Genomic DNA, 15,618 nt, shown 5'->3' with positions numbered 1-15,618 from the left:
GAGAGAAGGAAGGGGAGAAAAAGGTATATTCATGCATCAACTTCAAGATTATGTATGTATTCAAGGCTGTCAGTACTAGCGGTTTCAAGGATATAGTCAAGGATGTCCTGAAGTTGTATAACCTTTGCCAACTACTTTTGTGAACTGAGTCCACTCCATACATCTGTGACCTTTAAACAATCATGTACAGTGTTTCATTCTGTATGTAAATGAGGCATTTACATATATGAGTGTGCATGATTAGCAATGAATTTAGGTGTGAGGTGAAATTCAATGAGAGTATATGTGTGTGTGTCTGCGAGCCCATTCATGTACTTGCGTGTGTGTGTATGTGTGTGTGTCACACTTGAGCATGGGTGTGTCTCTTACCCACAGCCTGCGGGGACAGTATCTGTGTGAACCCTGCTGAGAAAGTGATGAGCACCACTGGGTAGGTGACCCATGCCAGGTACTGCAGGAGCATGTTACTGTCCAGTCCCCCGTACATCCACTTCTGAGCTGCACAGACACACAGAGATACATAAAACCAATTAAATAAACTTTTTTTACACTTGGGGGGCTCGGAATATCTCTCTCTCTCTCCCGCAATACCTACCCCTCCCCTCTCTCTCTCTCTCTCTCGCTCTCCCTCTCACTCACCTTGCTGACAGAAGGCGATAGCATAGTCCATCACCCAGCTGACCAGGGCCATGACCAGACCCAGTAGGATGAGAAAGATCCAGTCCTCGCCCACACGAGAGATCAGGAACTTCTGACATCGAGACGTACACACTGGAGAGAGGGAGAGAGGAGAGAGGGAGGAAAGGGAGAGATGGGTGGGAGAGAAAGGAGAGAGGGAAAACCATAGGAAAATAAAGCATAAGATAAGCGAGAAATAGTCACAGTAACAGGCAGAGAGAGAGAGCACAAAAAATATAAGAAAAGAGAAATGTGGACAGAAGGAACACTGTGTAAAAAGCCAGTGGGAAGGATGGACAGATGCATTCCAACATGTTGAGCTGAATGAATGAGGAAGGGAATGAATGGACTTGGTGATGGGTGGAAAGAGAGAGACTTGATTTGCCCTCACGAAAAAGGGATTAACCCCTACAAAAATGTAGATGAATCAAAATCCACATAATTATTCACATTTCCTGTGGCTGCTGGATTATTTTCCTGCTGTGAGGAGGGTCAAATTAAAGGAAAGATTCACCCATTTTGAATGTTATATCGTATTTTGGCATCTCTGAGCAATGTTCTATCGATTCCTGGGGTCATTTAATGTTTTCATGTGTATCTGAACTCTTCCCGTTCACACAGGCAGAAATACAGCCGGTATGACATAGCATTGCAGCCTGGTATCATAGACTGGATTTAACATAGTAAACGTAAATCCGAAACACTCAAATTAGTACGATATGTTACATTTGGTATGGTTACATAAGACAGATGGTTACTTAAGTCAAAAACTTGAGTGGGTGGCTAGTTGGCGTATAACGTGAACGTCTAGCAACCCAAAGGTTGACCATTCAAATTTCGTCAGTGACAAATTTAGCATTTTAGCACCTTTTCAACTACTTACTACTTTTTCGCTACTTTGCAACTACTTAGCATGTAACCTTTCCCCTAAGCCTAACCCTTTCCAGCACCTGCAGATCGACGTCTGAAGTTCGTAACAGCACTAAGCTAAACACCACGGACTGAATCAGAAAAATATGAGAAATGTGGTGAACCTCTGTTAAATGACAAATTTCTCAAGGTCGGGATTATCGCAAAAATATAATCAATGGCTCATTCGAGCGAGAAGATAAAATCCCGCGTTATGACATCGGCCAGTACTGAAATCTGACGTGCGATAGACATTTTCACAAACTAAAAGTCATCTTTCTATTAATTATTATCTCAATGCTCAATCTGGGCTCAAAGCATTCGTGTTCATATTAGTCTGTACGTAAATCTGAGATACTCCATGTTACGTTTTGTATGGTATGTATTAATTTGTTAGCTAACATGCTAAGTAGTTGAAAAGTTGGTAGTTAGCTAAAATGCTAAAGTTGTCAGTGATAAGATTCAAACTCGCAACTTTTGGGTTGCTAGACATTCGCGTTATAATACGACCAACCACCCTACTTTTTTGTTGTTGCCTTAAATAACCATCTGTCTTGTGTAACCATACCAAACGTAACATATCATACCAATTTGAGTTTCTCGGATTTACATTTACTATGTTGTTGTTTTGTCTCACTGCTTTGCTTTATCTTGGCCAGGTCGCAGTTGTCAATGAGAACTTGTTCTCAACTGGCCTACCTGGTTAAATAAAGGTGAAATAAAAATAAATAAATAAACATTACGTCTAGTCTATAAAACCAGATTTGCAGGTTGAATATGGTGAGATTGTAAACTCCTAAATTGATAGTGCAGTTTGTTAAGGAGATTTTTACAGCTAACTACTATAGATACTTCACATGCTGATATTGACTTTGGTATTATTGTGTGCTAGCTTTGCTAGCTATTGCATTGTGGGTTTTGCAGTCGACTTATTAAGACTCCAGCCACCCAAGCCATAGAATGTTCTCTCTGCTTCCGCATGGCAAACGGTACCGTACCAACAAGTCTGACACCAACAGGCTCCTGAACAGCTTCTATCCCCAAGCCATGACACTGCTACAGAGCTAACAAAATGGCTACACAGACTATGTGCATTGACCCTTCTGTTTTATTTGTATTTTTGCTCTGACTCTACGCACACTCTACATTTTCACTCACACTGAAACACCAACACACACACACTCAGATTAACACACAATTTGTTCACATTAACATAACACCCACACACATCCGTGCTGACTCTAAACACACACACACACACACACACACACACACACACACACACACACACACACACACACACACACACACACACACACACACACACACACACACACACACACACACACACACACACACACACACACACACACACACACACACTTCTCTGTTTATCATATATTCTGATGTCTAGTCACATTACCCCTATACAGTCAGGTCCATAAGTACTTGAACAGTGACACAATTTGCATCAGTTTGCCTCTGTACGCCACCACAATGGATTTGAAACAGAACAATCAAGATGTGCTTTAAGTGTAGACCATCTTTAATTGAAGGCTTTTATCAAAATTATTGTGTGAACCGTGTAGGAATTACAACCATTTTTAACATAGCCCCCCAGTTTTAATGGCTCAAAAGTAATTGGACGTACCAACGTAATCATAAATTAAATTGTGAGTTTTAATACTTGGTTGCAAATCCTTTGCACTCAATGACTGCCTGAAGTCTTGAACCCATAGACATCACCAGATAATGGGTTTCTTCCCTGGTGATGCTCTGCCAGGCCTTTACTGCAGCTGTCTTTAGTTCCTGCTTGTTCTTGGGGTGTTTTGCCTTCAGTTTTGCCTTCAGCAAGTGAAATGCATGCTCAATTGGATTCAGGTCAGGTGATTTACTTGGCCATTGCAGAACATTCAACTTCTTTGCCTTAAAAAAGTATTGGGTTGTTTTCTCAGTACGCGTCGGGTCAATGACCATCTGCACTGTGAAGCGCCGTCCAATGAGTTTTGATGCATTTGGCTGAATCTGAGCAGATAATATAGCCCTAAACACTTCAGAATTCACTGTACATGCTTTTTTAGATGTTCTTTTGGCAAACCCTAATCTGGTCTTCCTGTTTTTGAGTCTTACTAATGGTTTATATCTTGTGGTAAACCCTCTGTATTTACTCTGGTGAAGTCTTCTCTTGATTGGTGACTTTGACACAGATACGCCTACCTCCTGGAGGGTGTCCTTGATCTGGCCAACTGTTGTGAAGGGGTTTTTCTTCACCAGGGAAATAATTCTTCTGTCATCCACCACAGTTGTTTTCCGTGGTCTTCTGGGCCTTTTGGTGTTCCTGAGCTCACCAGTGGGTTCTTTCTTTTTAAGAATGTACCAAATAGTTGACTTGGCCACACATAATGTTTTAGCTGTCTCTCTGATGGGTTTGTTTGAAATTTGTCAGCCTAATGATGGCTTGCTTCACTGGCAGTGACAGCTCTTCGGACTTCATATTGAGGGATAACAGCAACAGATTCCAAATGCAAATGCTGCACTTGAAATCAACTCTAGACCTTTTATCTGCTTACTTGTAAATGAACTGATGAGGGAATAACACACACCCGGCCATGGAACAGCTGAGCAGCCAATTGTCCAATTACTTTTGGTCCCTTATAAAGGAGGCATCACATAGAAAAAGTGCTGTAATTTCTATACCGTTCACCGAATTTGGATGTAAATACCCTCAAAACTAAAGCTGAAAGTCTGCACTTTCAGCTCATATTCATTGTTTAATTTCAACTCTAATATGCTGTGGTAGACAGCTAAAATAATAATAACTTGGTCAATGTCCAAATATTTATGGACCTGACTGTACAAACTGCATCTAACCCTACCACTCCAGTATCCCTGCACATAGTAAATATGGTATTGTCAATATGGTATTGGCACTGACCCTGGAACTGACCCTGTATGTAGCTTACTTACTTTCGCCTGTTCTTCTAATTAACATTTCTTGTATGTTTTTGATCTACTTTACTTGTTTTAATAACAAAAAATATAGTACTACTGATATTGATTATTACTGCATTGTTGGGAAAGAGCAAGAAAGGCATTTCACTGTACCTGTGTATGTGATAATAAAAACTGGACTTGAAAAACAAAACATGTTGTTCTCACATAGTGTTATTTAACACTGTAAAATATAGGAATTAGTGGTTTTGGGTGTATTTTTCCTTTAAAGGCATGCTCCGGAACTTTGGCGATTATTAAGTATTTTTTAAACATCCCTCTTTGGGCTGGATGTATCAATGTGTAATTCATACATGAATAATGTATTAGTAGAATTACCGTCTTACCTCGATTAGCCATGAAATCCCTGGTTTGAAAGCTGTGCTGCGCCATTTCCCCTACATCTTCCTCCACGTGGGCCAGCCCCCTAGCAATTCGAGTTCTAGCCAATGATAACTCAGTAATACCAAAGTCAATATCAGCATGTGAAATAGCTTCAGTTGTTAACTGTAAAATCGCCTTAAACTGCACTAATCAAACTGCACTATACAAACTGCATTACACAAACTGCACTATAGTATATGTTTTTTTAAGGTAAAGTAATATGTATTATGTGGATGTATTTCAAGTCCTACCTTCAACCTCTGTGCCTCTTTGCTTGACATCATGGGAAAATCAAAAGAAATCAGCCAAGACCTCAGAAAAAAAATTGTCTGGTTCATCCTTGGGAGTAATTTCCAAAATGCCTGAAGGTACCACGTTCAACTGTACAAACAATATTACGCAAGTATAAACACCATGGGACCACGCAGCTGTCATACCGCTCAGGAAGGAGACACGTTTTGTCTCCTAGAGATGAACGTACTTTGGTGCGAAAAGTACAAATCAATCCCAGAACAACAGCAAATGACCTTGTGAAGATGCTGGAGGAAACACGTTCAAAAGTATCTATATCCACAGTAAAATGAGTTCTATATCGACATAACCTGAAAGGCCGCTCAGCAAGGAAGAAGCCACTGCTCCAAAACCGCCATTTAAAAAAGCCGGACTACGGTTTGCAACTGCACATGGGGACAAAGATCGTACTTTTTGGAGAAATGTCCTCTGGTCTGATGAAACAAAAATAGAACTGTTTGACCATAATGACCATCGTTATGTTTGGAGGAAAAGAGGGGAGGCTTGCAAGCCGAAAAACACCATCCCAACCGTGAAGCATGGGGGTGGCAGCATTATGTTGTGGGGGTGCTTTGCTGCAGGAGGGACTGGTGCACTTCACAAAATAGATGGCATCATGAGGGAGAAAAATTATGTGGGTATATTGAAGCAACATCTCAAGACATCAGCCAGGAAGTCAATGACCCCAAGCATACTTCCAAAGCCTATAGACAATTTGTGGGCAGAACTGAAAAAGCGTGCGCGAGCAAAGAGGCCTACAAACCTGACTCAGCTACACCAGCTCGGTCAGGAGGAATGGGCCAAAATTCACCCAACTTATTGTGGAAGGCTGCCCGAAATGTTTGACCCAAGTGAAACAATTTAAAGGCAAATAATATTAATTGAGTGTATGTAAACTTCTGACCCACTGGGAATGTGATGAAATAAATCACTCTCTCTACTATTATTTTAAAATAAAGTGGTGATCCTAACTGAGCTAAGACAGGGAATTTTTACTAGGATTAAATGTCAGGAATTGTGAAAAACTGAGTTTAAATGTATTTGGCTAAGGTGTATGTAAACGTCCGACTTCAACTGTATATGTCTGTCTTTGTCTTACTCCACAGACATATCTGCCCATAGCCTCTCAAAGGCCATGTCCCAAATGGCACCCTGTTCCCTATATAGTGCACTACTTTTGACCAAAGCCCTATGGGCCCCAAAAGTAGTGCACTCGGGAATAGGGTCCCATTTGGGACAGAACCTTTGAAAGGCTATGGGCAGATATGCAACATATATATAGATAAAGTTAGGTCAGTGAAAAGAGGCTCCATTAGACTAAATTTATTCTCCTTTTTCTATGAACTGGCAAAGTCTGGAATTCTACTGGTTCAGTATCTAGAGCGTTCGTAGACTGTGTCCCTCAAGACACTCAACGTGCTCTACTGACACAGTTGCTGTATATCTTCTGTATTTAGCCAATGTCTCTTCACTGCCACAAGGATATAAATATGACTTTATCCTTAAATAAACGTATACTACTGATTTGAAATTCAAACATGTTTTATCTTTGTGAGAGATGGCGAGAGAAATATTGATGTAGGGAGGGAGAGATGGACAAGTGAGAGAGAAAGATGGAGGAAGAGGGGGGAAAGGAAAGAGATAAGAGGGAGAGGAATGATCAATCAAGAGAGAGACAGAACCACAGTTGACAGTAGGCGGAGAGAGATTTATTCTTGTTTATTTCACTTTTGTTTATTATTTATTTCACTTGCTTTGGCAAGGAAAACATATGTTTCCCATGCCAATAAAGCCCTTTGAATTGAATTGAATTGAGCGAGAGAGCGAGAGAGCGAGAGAGAGAGAGAGAGAGAGAGAACAGCTGACAGACAGAGAGTGATGGGGCAGGTCACAGGGGGACATTGAGGTCCCCAAGGGAACAGTGGGGAAGCAGGGGCACAACTGTGTTCATGGCAACATGATAGGCCCAGTTGACAACCGCCAGCCAGGGCACCTGCGGACTGGCACCTCACCTGCCCATGCTAACGGGCGTGCAGACACACTCAGGCGAGCATGCACACACACGTATGCACACAAACACATTGAGTTGGAACACGCACACACAGACACACATACATGTAATGTTCTAGGTCCGACAGTGCAGTAACATTGATTACATTGTTTACGACGACACTAGCGTAATACGACACCTCATGGTAGAGCCATAGTACTACAGTTTATGGTTGTCAGTCAACCACTGTACATACAGTGGGGAGAACAAGTATTTGATACACTGCTGATTTTGCAGGTTTTCCTACTTACAAAGCATGTACAGGTCTGTAATTTTTATCATAGGTACACTTCAACTGTGAGAGACGGAATCTAAAACAAAAATCCAGAAAATCACAGTGTATGATTTTTAAGTAATTAATTTGCATTTTATTGCATGACATAAGTATTTGATACATCAGAAAAGCAGAACTGAATATTTGGTACAGAAACCTTAGTTTGCAATTACAGAGATCATACGTTTCCTGTAGTTCTTGACCAGGTTTGCACACACTGCAGCAGGGATTTTGGCCCACTCCTCCATACAGACCTTCTCCAGATCCTTCAGGTTTCGGGGCTGTCGCTGGGCAATACGGACTTTTGGCTCCCTCCAAAGATTTTCTATTGGGTTCAGGTCTGGAGACTGGCTAGGCCACTCCAGGACCTTGAGATGCTTCTTACGGAGCCACTCCTTAGTTGCCCTGGCTGTGTGTTTCGGGTCGTTGTCATGCTGGAAGACCCAGCCACGACCCATCTTCAATGCTCTTACTGAGGGAAGGAGGTTGTTGGTCAAGATCTCGCGATACATGGCCCCATCCATCCTCCCCTCAATACGGCGCAGTCGTCCTGTCCCCTTTGCAGAAAAGCAGCCCCAAAGAATGATGTTTCCACCTCCATGCTTCACGGTTGGGATGGTGTTCTTGGGGTTGTACTCATCCTTCTATTCCTCCAAACACGGCGAGTGGAGTTTAGAGCAAAAAGCTCTATTTTTGTCTCATCAGACCACATGACCTTCTCCCATTCCTCCTCTGGATCATCCATATGGTCATTGGCAAACTTCAGACGGGCCTGGACATGCGCTGGCTTGAGCAGGGGGACCTTGCGTGCGCTGCAGGATTTTAATCCATGACGGCGTAGTGTGTTACTAATGGTTTTCTTTGAGACTGTGGTCCCAGCTCTCTTCAGGTCATTGACCAGGTCCTGCCGTGTAGTTCTGGGCTGATCCCTCACATTCCTCATGATCATTGATGCCCCACGAGGTGAGATCTTGCATGGAGCCCCAGACCGAGGGTGATTGACCGTCATCTTGAACTTCTTCCATTTTCTAATAATTGTGCCAACAGTTGTTGCCTTCTCACCAAGCTGCTTGCCTATTGTCCTGTAGCCCATCCCAGCCTTGTACAGGTCTACAATTTATCCCTGATGTCCTTACACAGCTCTCTGGTCTTGGCCATTGTGGAGAGGTTGGAGTCTGTTTGATTGAGTGTGTGGACAGGTGTCTTTTATACAGGTAACGAGTTCAAACAGGTGCAGTTAATACAGGTAATGAGTGGAGAACAGGAGGGCTTCTTAAAGAAAAACTAACAGGTCTGTGAGAGCCGGAATTCTTACTGGTTGGTAGGTGATCAAATACTTATGTCATGCAATAAAATGCAAATGAATTACTTAAAAATCATACAATGTGATTTTCTGGATTTTTGTTTTAGATTCCGTCTCTCGCAGTTGAAGTGTACCTATGATAAAAATGACAGACCTCTACATGCTTTGTAAGTAGGAAAACCTGCAAAATCGGCAGTGTATCAAATACTTGTTCTCCCCACTGTATGTGTGTCAACCATGCAACGCTTCCAGATAAACGACCATCAACTGAACTATGTCTGGACATTACTTTATTATTCATGCATATGGAATATTACAATGATGACGAGGATTAAAAACGAGATGGATTACAGCACAAACATTTGACTGAATTTTCCTTTCAGGCAAGTAAAGGATTTTCACTCGTGATTAGCAAGCTAGGCTAGCACGCTAACGCTTGCAAGCTAACAAGCTGGTAGCTAGCTAAAAGGACATTGAAATGGTGCTAGCAATCGCACCGTTTAAAACTGAAAGTGACCCTAGTTCCGTCGGGCCATGTTGGAATAAATGGGTGCAGATATTCTAACTTTACACCATAGCCATAAAATTTACCGGCGATGCTAGGCTGAAAGCACTGTTGTTGCACTTAAAAGGAGAACGAGCACATGACATTTGCGACACGTTCGCGGTAGAGGCAGATAAGTATGCAGACACAAAACTGAAAAAGAACGTTCAGTACCAATATACCAATATAAAGCCACTCAGTAGCAGGGCAAGAAGTCCAATAATGGACTAAAGGAACCTAACGTTAATCCTTATAGTCCAAGGACCTTACATGAACTGTTTGGCTCTCGAAGCCAAAACAGCCAAATACTCCATATAAAAGTGAATCAATTCTCAATTGCGGTATGATTCTGGAAACATAAATCTTCCTACTTTCACATTTTAGTAGACACTCTTATCCAGAGCAATTTACAACAGTGAGTGCATACATTTTTGTACGTTTTCGTATTGGTCCCCAGTGGGAATTGAACCCCCAACCTTGGTGTTGCAAGCACCATACTCTACCAACTGAGCAACATGATGGGACCAATCACTTCAAAATAATTTCAAAAGTGCAAAATAGACTTCATGTTAACTGGCCAGGTCGCAGTTGTAAATGAGAACTTGTTCTCAACTGGCCTACCTGGTTAAATAAAGGTGAAATAAAAATAAATCAAATAAAAACTGGTTTTAACACAGTTGCAGCCAACAGTATTTTTCAGTAGCAGCGCGTTTGAGGCAGCCATCTTCCGTTTACACACAGGTGTTAGGAGACACAGATTGCTAATTAACACAGGTAGTCGATTCTGATTTTTGTAAACACGCGCTGTAACATGGCGATATTGTCGTGTAGGAACACTAACCCTATAAAGGTGTGTATCAATTTACCCTTTTGTTTTTAAGAAAATAATTTCTCGTTGGTATGAAAGATCAGGTTCTTCCAAAACCGTACTGCAAGGAATGCTTGTTAATGTTCAGACTGAGCGTCGGGGCTCTTAACAAACCCTCCCCCTTACATAAGACGTCTTCGTCCAATGGCTCTTATGTGTATTGTAATGGAACGGTGAGTCATGATCAAGAAGTAGGCAAGAGCCTAGATACTTACCACACCAGACTTTGCATGTTAGCAAATAACTTTGAGTTTGCAGGCATTGACATGGAGATGATTCAGAGCTGTAACTCGTCCAGGCTGCGCTGTCGTGGTTCCTCCTGGCACCAGAGGGCGGCAGAGACCACCCAAGAGACTTTTACTGGACTCAGTTGTGTCTTATTATTTCATGATTGTGTCCCTGTTAAAAAAGAGGTGTGTTTTCTGTGGTCCTTTGCAGAAGCTTGAATTGTTCACTGGGTGCGTTTGTTTCCTGAGTGAGGTTGAGACTTAGTGTTTGTTGTTTTTCAAGTGCACTATGATCCTGCGACTACCGTTTCTCAGTAAAGTGGTATGTTTATCCTTAACCACTGATTCCTCGTCTGGTCTCTTCTCTGCACCTGGGTCCAACCTTACTACGTCACATGCACAGAAGAGCACTGAGAGAGCTTGACATGACTGTAACCGCCCCTCTCGATCACAGGAGATCGCTGGAACTATCTGAAATCCATGCAACAGGCATAGAGCAGAGCTCAGCTGCTGTAGTCAATACAGTGCATCAGAAGCACACAACAAGTGCACAGAAAGAGTTAGATCAAACAACCAATAGAGGCAAATACACACATACTGGAGACTGTCCGGCAAGAGGAAAAGAGTGCAAAGCTTGTGGGAAACAAAATCACTTTGCAAAGCAGTGTCGATCAAAACCAAAACAGGAGCAGCACACAGACACCAGAGACAATGCTAAACATCACAGATCACGCCAGAAAGTTAACCACGTAAGTGCAACACACTGTGAAAATGCGAGGCGAGATTCATCAAGCAGTGAGTAGTGACAAGTGTTAGACAACCTCAGACACACATTCAGCTAAATGGTGTCAGAGTAGTAGTTCTGATGGGGCTGCAGTGAACATGACCAGAGGTAGTTTTCAATACACTTAAGCCACGGCCGCAGCTCAGCCCAGCCAAAATCAAGATCTTTTGATACGGCTCCACAAACTCTCTGCCCATTGCTGGTGCACTCACATGAAATGTAGAGGCAAGAGACAAGAACACTCCCAGCACATTCTATGTCATTCAAGGCGATGGCTACTCCCGGTTAAGCTACCACACAACTAAGGAGCTAAGCCTGATCAAGATAATCAACTCCGTCTTCCTCACCAGTCCAGCGCACAGCGGCAGATGAACTTGTGGACAACCATACAGAATGTTCAATGGAATTGGAGCGGTGAAAGATTCCCAGGTGAAGCTTCACACAGACACCGAAGTCCAGCCCACGTGCCAACCACACATGCGCGTGCCCTTCCACATCCCCCCAAAAAGTTGAAGACGAGCTACTGGAGACTGATGACATTGTTGAGATGGTCCCACTAAGCACAGACATCAGTTCAACTAGTCTTCATTTACATTTGATTGAGTTGTCAACTAATGTGAATTCAATGTAAAAAATCAACAAAACATTTCACCATGTCATTGGATTTAGGTTAAAAGTTGGGTGAAAAAAAGAAGGAATTCGCTTACGTTGATGACTATTTTCTAATCCAATCAGTGTTCCACGTTTATTACATGGAAACAACGTTGATTCAATCAGTTTTTGCCCAGTGGGGAGATTAGTAGACCCCAGTAGGCCCTAATCCCTGGGTCTCCCACATCCTGACACCCTCAAAGCCCAAGGACCCAGAGTCTGGGCAGACAAGCACGAAGCCAATACAGCCATTCTACGTGAATGTCACATCACACCATGGACAACGCCATCCACAAACTCAACAGAACCACAGTGTTTTCCAAGCTGAATCTAAAAGCTGGATATCACCAACGTGAACTACACCCGACAGCAGATATTCCCCACGTTCACCACTCATCTCGGCCTGAGGAGGTATAAACCGTTGAACTTTGGTATCTCGCCAGCTGCAGTGGTGTTCCAGAATGCTGTCAGACACTCCAAGGCATTGCAGGTGTGAAAAACCTCAGCGACAACATCATTGTGTATGTAGCAAAAGCTGACCGCAAGAACAGCCTGAGAGTAGTGTTCCAAAGTTCTCTGTTTTCATCTTCTCTGCTGGCGGTATCTCAGCTGACCCGAAAAAAGTCACTGCCATTCACCATGCCTGCAATCCCCAAAATGCAAGTCAAATAATGAGTCTTCTCCGGCATGGCCAACTACTGCTCAGGTTTCATCCAGGATTATGCCACCCTCACTGTGCCACTACGGTAGCTCACAAAGAAGGATGTTCCATGGCAGTGGGGTGAGAAACAGGAAACAGCTCTGAAAAAACTAAGACAGCACAACCAGTGACACCACCATGTCATACTTTGATTCATCAAAGGAAACAGAGCTCATTGTGGACGACAGTGGAGGCTGTTGAGGGGAGGACGGCTCATAATAAATGGCTGGAACGGAGCAAATGGAATGGCATCAAACACATGGCAAACACTACAGCATACAATGACATTCTAGATGATTCTGTGCTTCCAACTTTGTGGCAACAGTTTGGGGAAGGCCCTTTCCTGTTTCAGCATGACAATTCCCCCGTGCACAAAGCGAGGTCCATACAGAAATGGTTTGTCGAGATCGGTGTGGAAAAGTTGACTGGCCTGCACAGAGCCCTGACCTCAACCCCATTGAACACCTCTGGGATGAATTGGAACACTGACTGCGAGCCAGGCCTAATCGCCCAACATCAGTGCCCGAATGCTCTTGTGGCTGAATGGAAGCAAGTCCCCGTAGCAATGTTCCAACATCTAGAGGAAAGCCTTCCCAGAAGAGTGGAGACTATCTTAGCAGCAAAGGATGGGACCAACTCCATATTAATACCCATGATTTTGGAATGAGCAGGCGTCCACATACTTTTGGCCATGCAGTGTACCTCCTTGTCTGACTAGTCTTTCGGACTAAAAACAAAGACTGTTCAGAATCAAAACAGAGACAGTTGTCTTAAATGCTTTATGTTCGCATTTGTGAATTGTTCCATTATAATCATTACATGCAGAAAGTAACAGTCAAGTTGAAATGTGTTTGTTTGAATACACAGAAATGTTTTTATTGATTCTATGGAACCCAGGACTCCCTGGAAAACAGCGGCAAATTGTTACTGATTGGACTATCCTAGCTACAAATATCATACCCCAAAAAATGCTAATCCTGTTATTGTAATGGTGAGAGGTTAGGATGATATTTGTGCGTCTAACTTTCTCACTGATCATTATTCACGATTCATTCAGGACTATCCGTAATCATGGTAGTGTTTAGAAACATTTTCTATTCTTATTTACAATAAAAGTGACTCCAAAATTACACAAAACATGATTTACCATTATAAACTGGGTGGTTCAAGCCCTGAATGCTGATTGGCTGACAGCCATGGTATATCAGACCTTATACCACGGGTATGACAAAACATTTATTTTTACTGCTCTAATTACGTTGGTAACCAGTTTATAAGAGCAGTAAGGCACCTCAGGGGTTTGTGGTATATGGCCAATAAACCATGGCTAAGGGCTGTGTCCAGGCACTCCGCCATGCGTCGTGCATAAGAATAGAATGAACCTGAATGCTGATTGGTTAAAACCGCACTCCAGCTGGTGTCTATTCCACAAGTTACCACCGGCTAAATCTATGACATGCCTATTTACTCCGTTCCATCTGACTGTGCAACCCACTGTCCCATCAACCCAGCCAAGCAATTTATAAACTTGATCTCCACTATAAAAAGCATCTAGACATTATCTCACATTTCTTTAAGACTAACATTTAGTTTTCAACAGCAGAGATTTGTATAAACCTCTCCGACATTTGCAACATTGTTTCAATATTCAAATTGTCCCATAGTAATGAATGGGTCGGGACGAGACCGACAGGCAGGCAACGTTTCTCAGTCAGTCGGAATCATGGATCAGCTGGCATCATTTTAATGAAATGTCAATTGAAAAAGGTAAAACAAAATGAAGTGCAGTTAGTTTGCAATCTTTCCAGCTTCAGTTTGAAGTGACTGTGTTATCTGTGTTGTTGGCTAGCTCCTCTGTTTCCTAATGAGAGAGCACATTTTCTATGCCAGGTGAAATCACACCTCATTAGCTCATTGTTATGGATGTATCCAAATAAATGTCACTAGAAAACAGCTTAAACAAATGCAGCTACTTTGCTGTTATTCTGGCTGCACTTTTTGATGTGACTGTAATGTGACTCCCTCCACCTACCCAAGGATGTTGGAGTACAAAATCGGTTAATCACCTAACTGAGGATCTAAATTTAACCTTGCGTAATACTCTAGATGCAGACGCACCCCTAACAACAAAGATTTGTCACGAGAAATTAGCTCCCTGATATACAGAAAATACCCGAGCCCTGAAGCTAGCTTCCAGAAAATTGGAACGAAAATGGCATGCCACCAAAATGGAAGTATTCTGACTAGCTTGGAAAGACAGTACCGTGCAATACCGAAGAGCCCTCACTGCTGCTTGATCATCCTATTTTTCCAACCTAATTGAGGGGAATGAGAACAATCCTAAATGTATTTTTGATACTGTCGCAAAACTAACTAAAAAGCAGCATTCCCCAAGAGAGGATGTCTTTCACTTCAGCAGTGATGAATTCATCAACTACTTTGATGAAAAGATCATGATCATCAGAAAGCAAATTACGGACTCCTTTTTGAATCTGTGTACTTCTCCAAAGCTCAGTTGTCCTGAGTCTGCACAGAACTGCCAGGACCTAAGATCAATGGAGACACTCAAGAACTGGTGTCCTATGCTCATTTAAGTAGGGTCCCTCTAATTCTCTCTCTCTCCTCCCGGAGGACCTGAGCCCTAGGACCGTGCCTCAGGACTACCTGGCCTGAAGACTCCTGGCTGTCCGCAGTCCACCCGGTTGTGCTGCTGCTCCAGTTTCAACTGTTCTGCCTGCGGCTATGGAATCCTGACCTGTTCACCGGACGTGCTACCTTGTCCCGGACCTGCTGTTTTTGACTGACTCTCACTCTCTCTCTCTCTCTCTCTCTCTCTCTCTCTCTCTCTCTCTCTCTCTCTCTCTCTCTCTCTCTCTCTCTCTCTCTCTCTCTCTCTCTCTCTCTCTCTCTCTCTCTCTCTCTCTCTCTCTCTCTCTCTCTCTCTCTCTCTCTCTCTCTCTCTCT

General features: G+C 42.8%; 1 protein-coding gene across 3 annotated transcripts in view; it reads right to left on the bottom strand.

The window, feature by feature from the left end:
- The window catches only part of LOC139550919 (chloride channel protein 2-like), a 62,840-nt gene that overhangs the window by 14,456 nt on the left and 32,766 nt on the right, over positions 1–15,618 (bottom strand). For all 3 annotated transcript variants that reach the window (XM_071362188.1, XM_071362186.1, XM_071362187.1), the window contains exons 3-4: positions 640–771; positions 370–498 (exon numbers count right to left, since the gene is read on the bottom strand). In XM_071362188.1, the coding sequence (XP_071218289.1) occupies positions 370–498; positions 640–771 (261 nt within the window). The remainder of the gene's footprint in view (positions 1–369; positions 499–639; positions 772–15,618) is intronic.

The sequence above is a fragment of the Salvelinus alpinus genome, chromosome 23, assembly GCF_045679555.1.
Source record: "Salvelinus alpinus chromosome 23, SLU_Salpinus.1, whole genome shotgun sequence".
In the NCBI taxonomy this organism is placed as follows: domain Eukaryota; kingdom Metazoa; phylum Chordata; class Actinopteri; order Salmoniformes; family Salmonidae; genus Salvelinus; species Salvelinus alpinus.
Note: the sequence above shows the minus strand (reverse complement) of the source record. Positions and strands in the feature narration are given on the sequence as shown.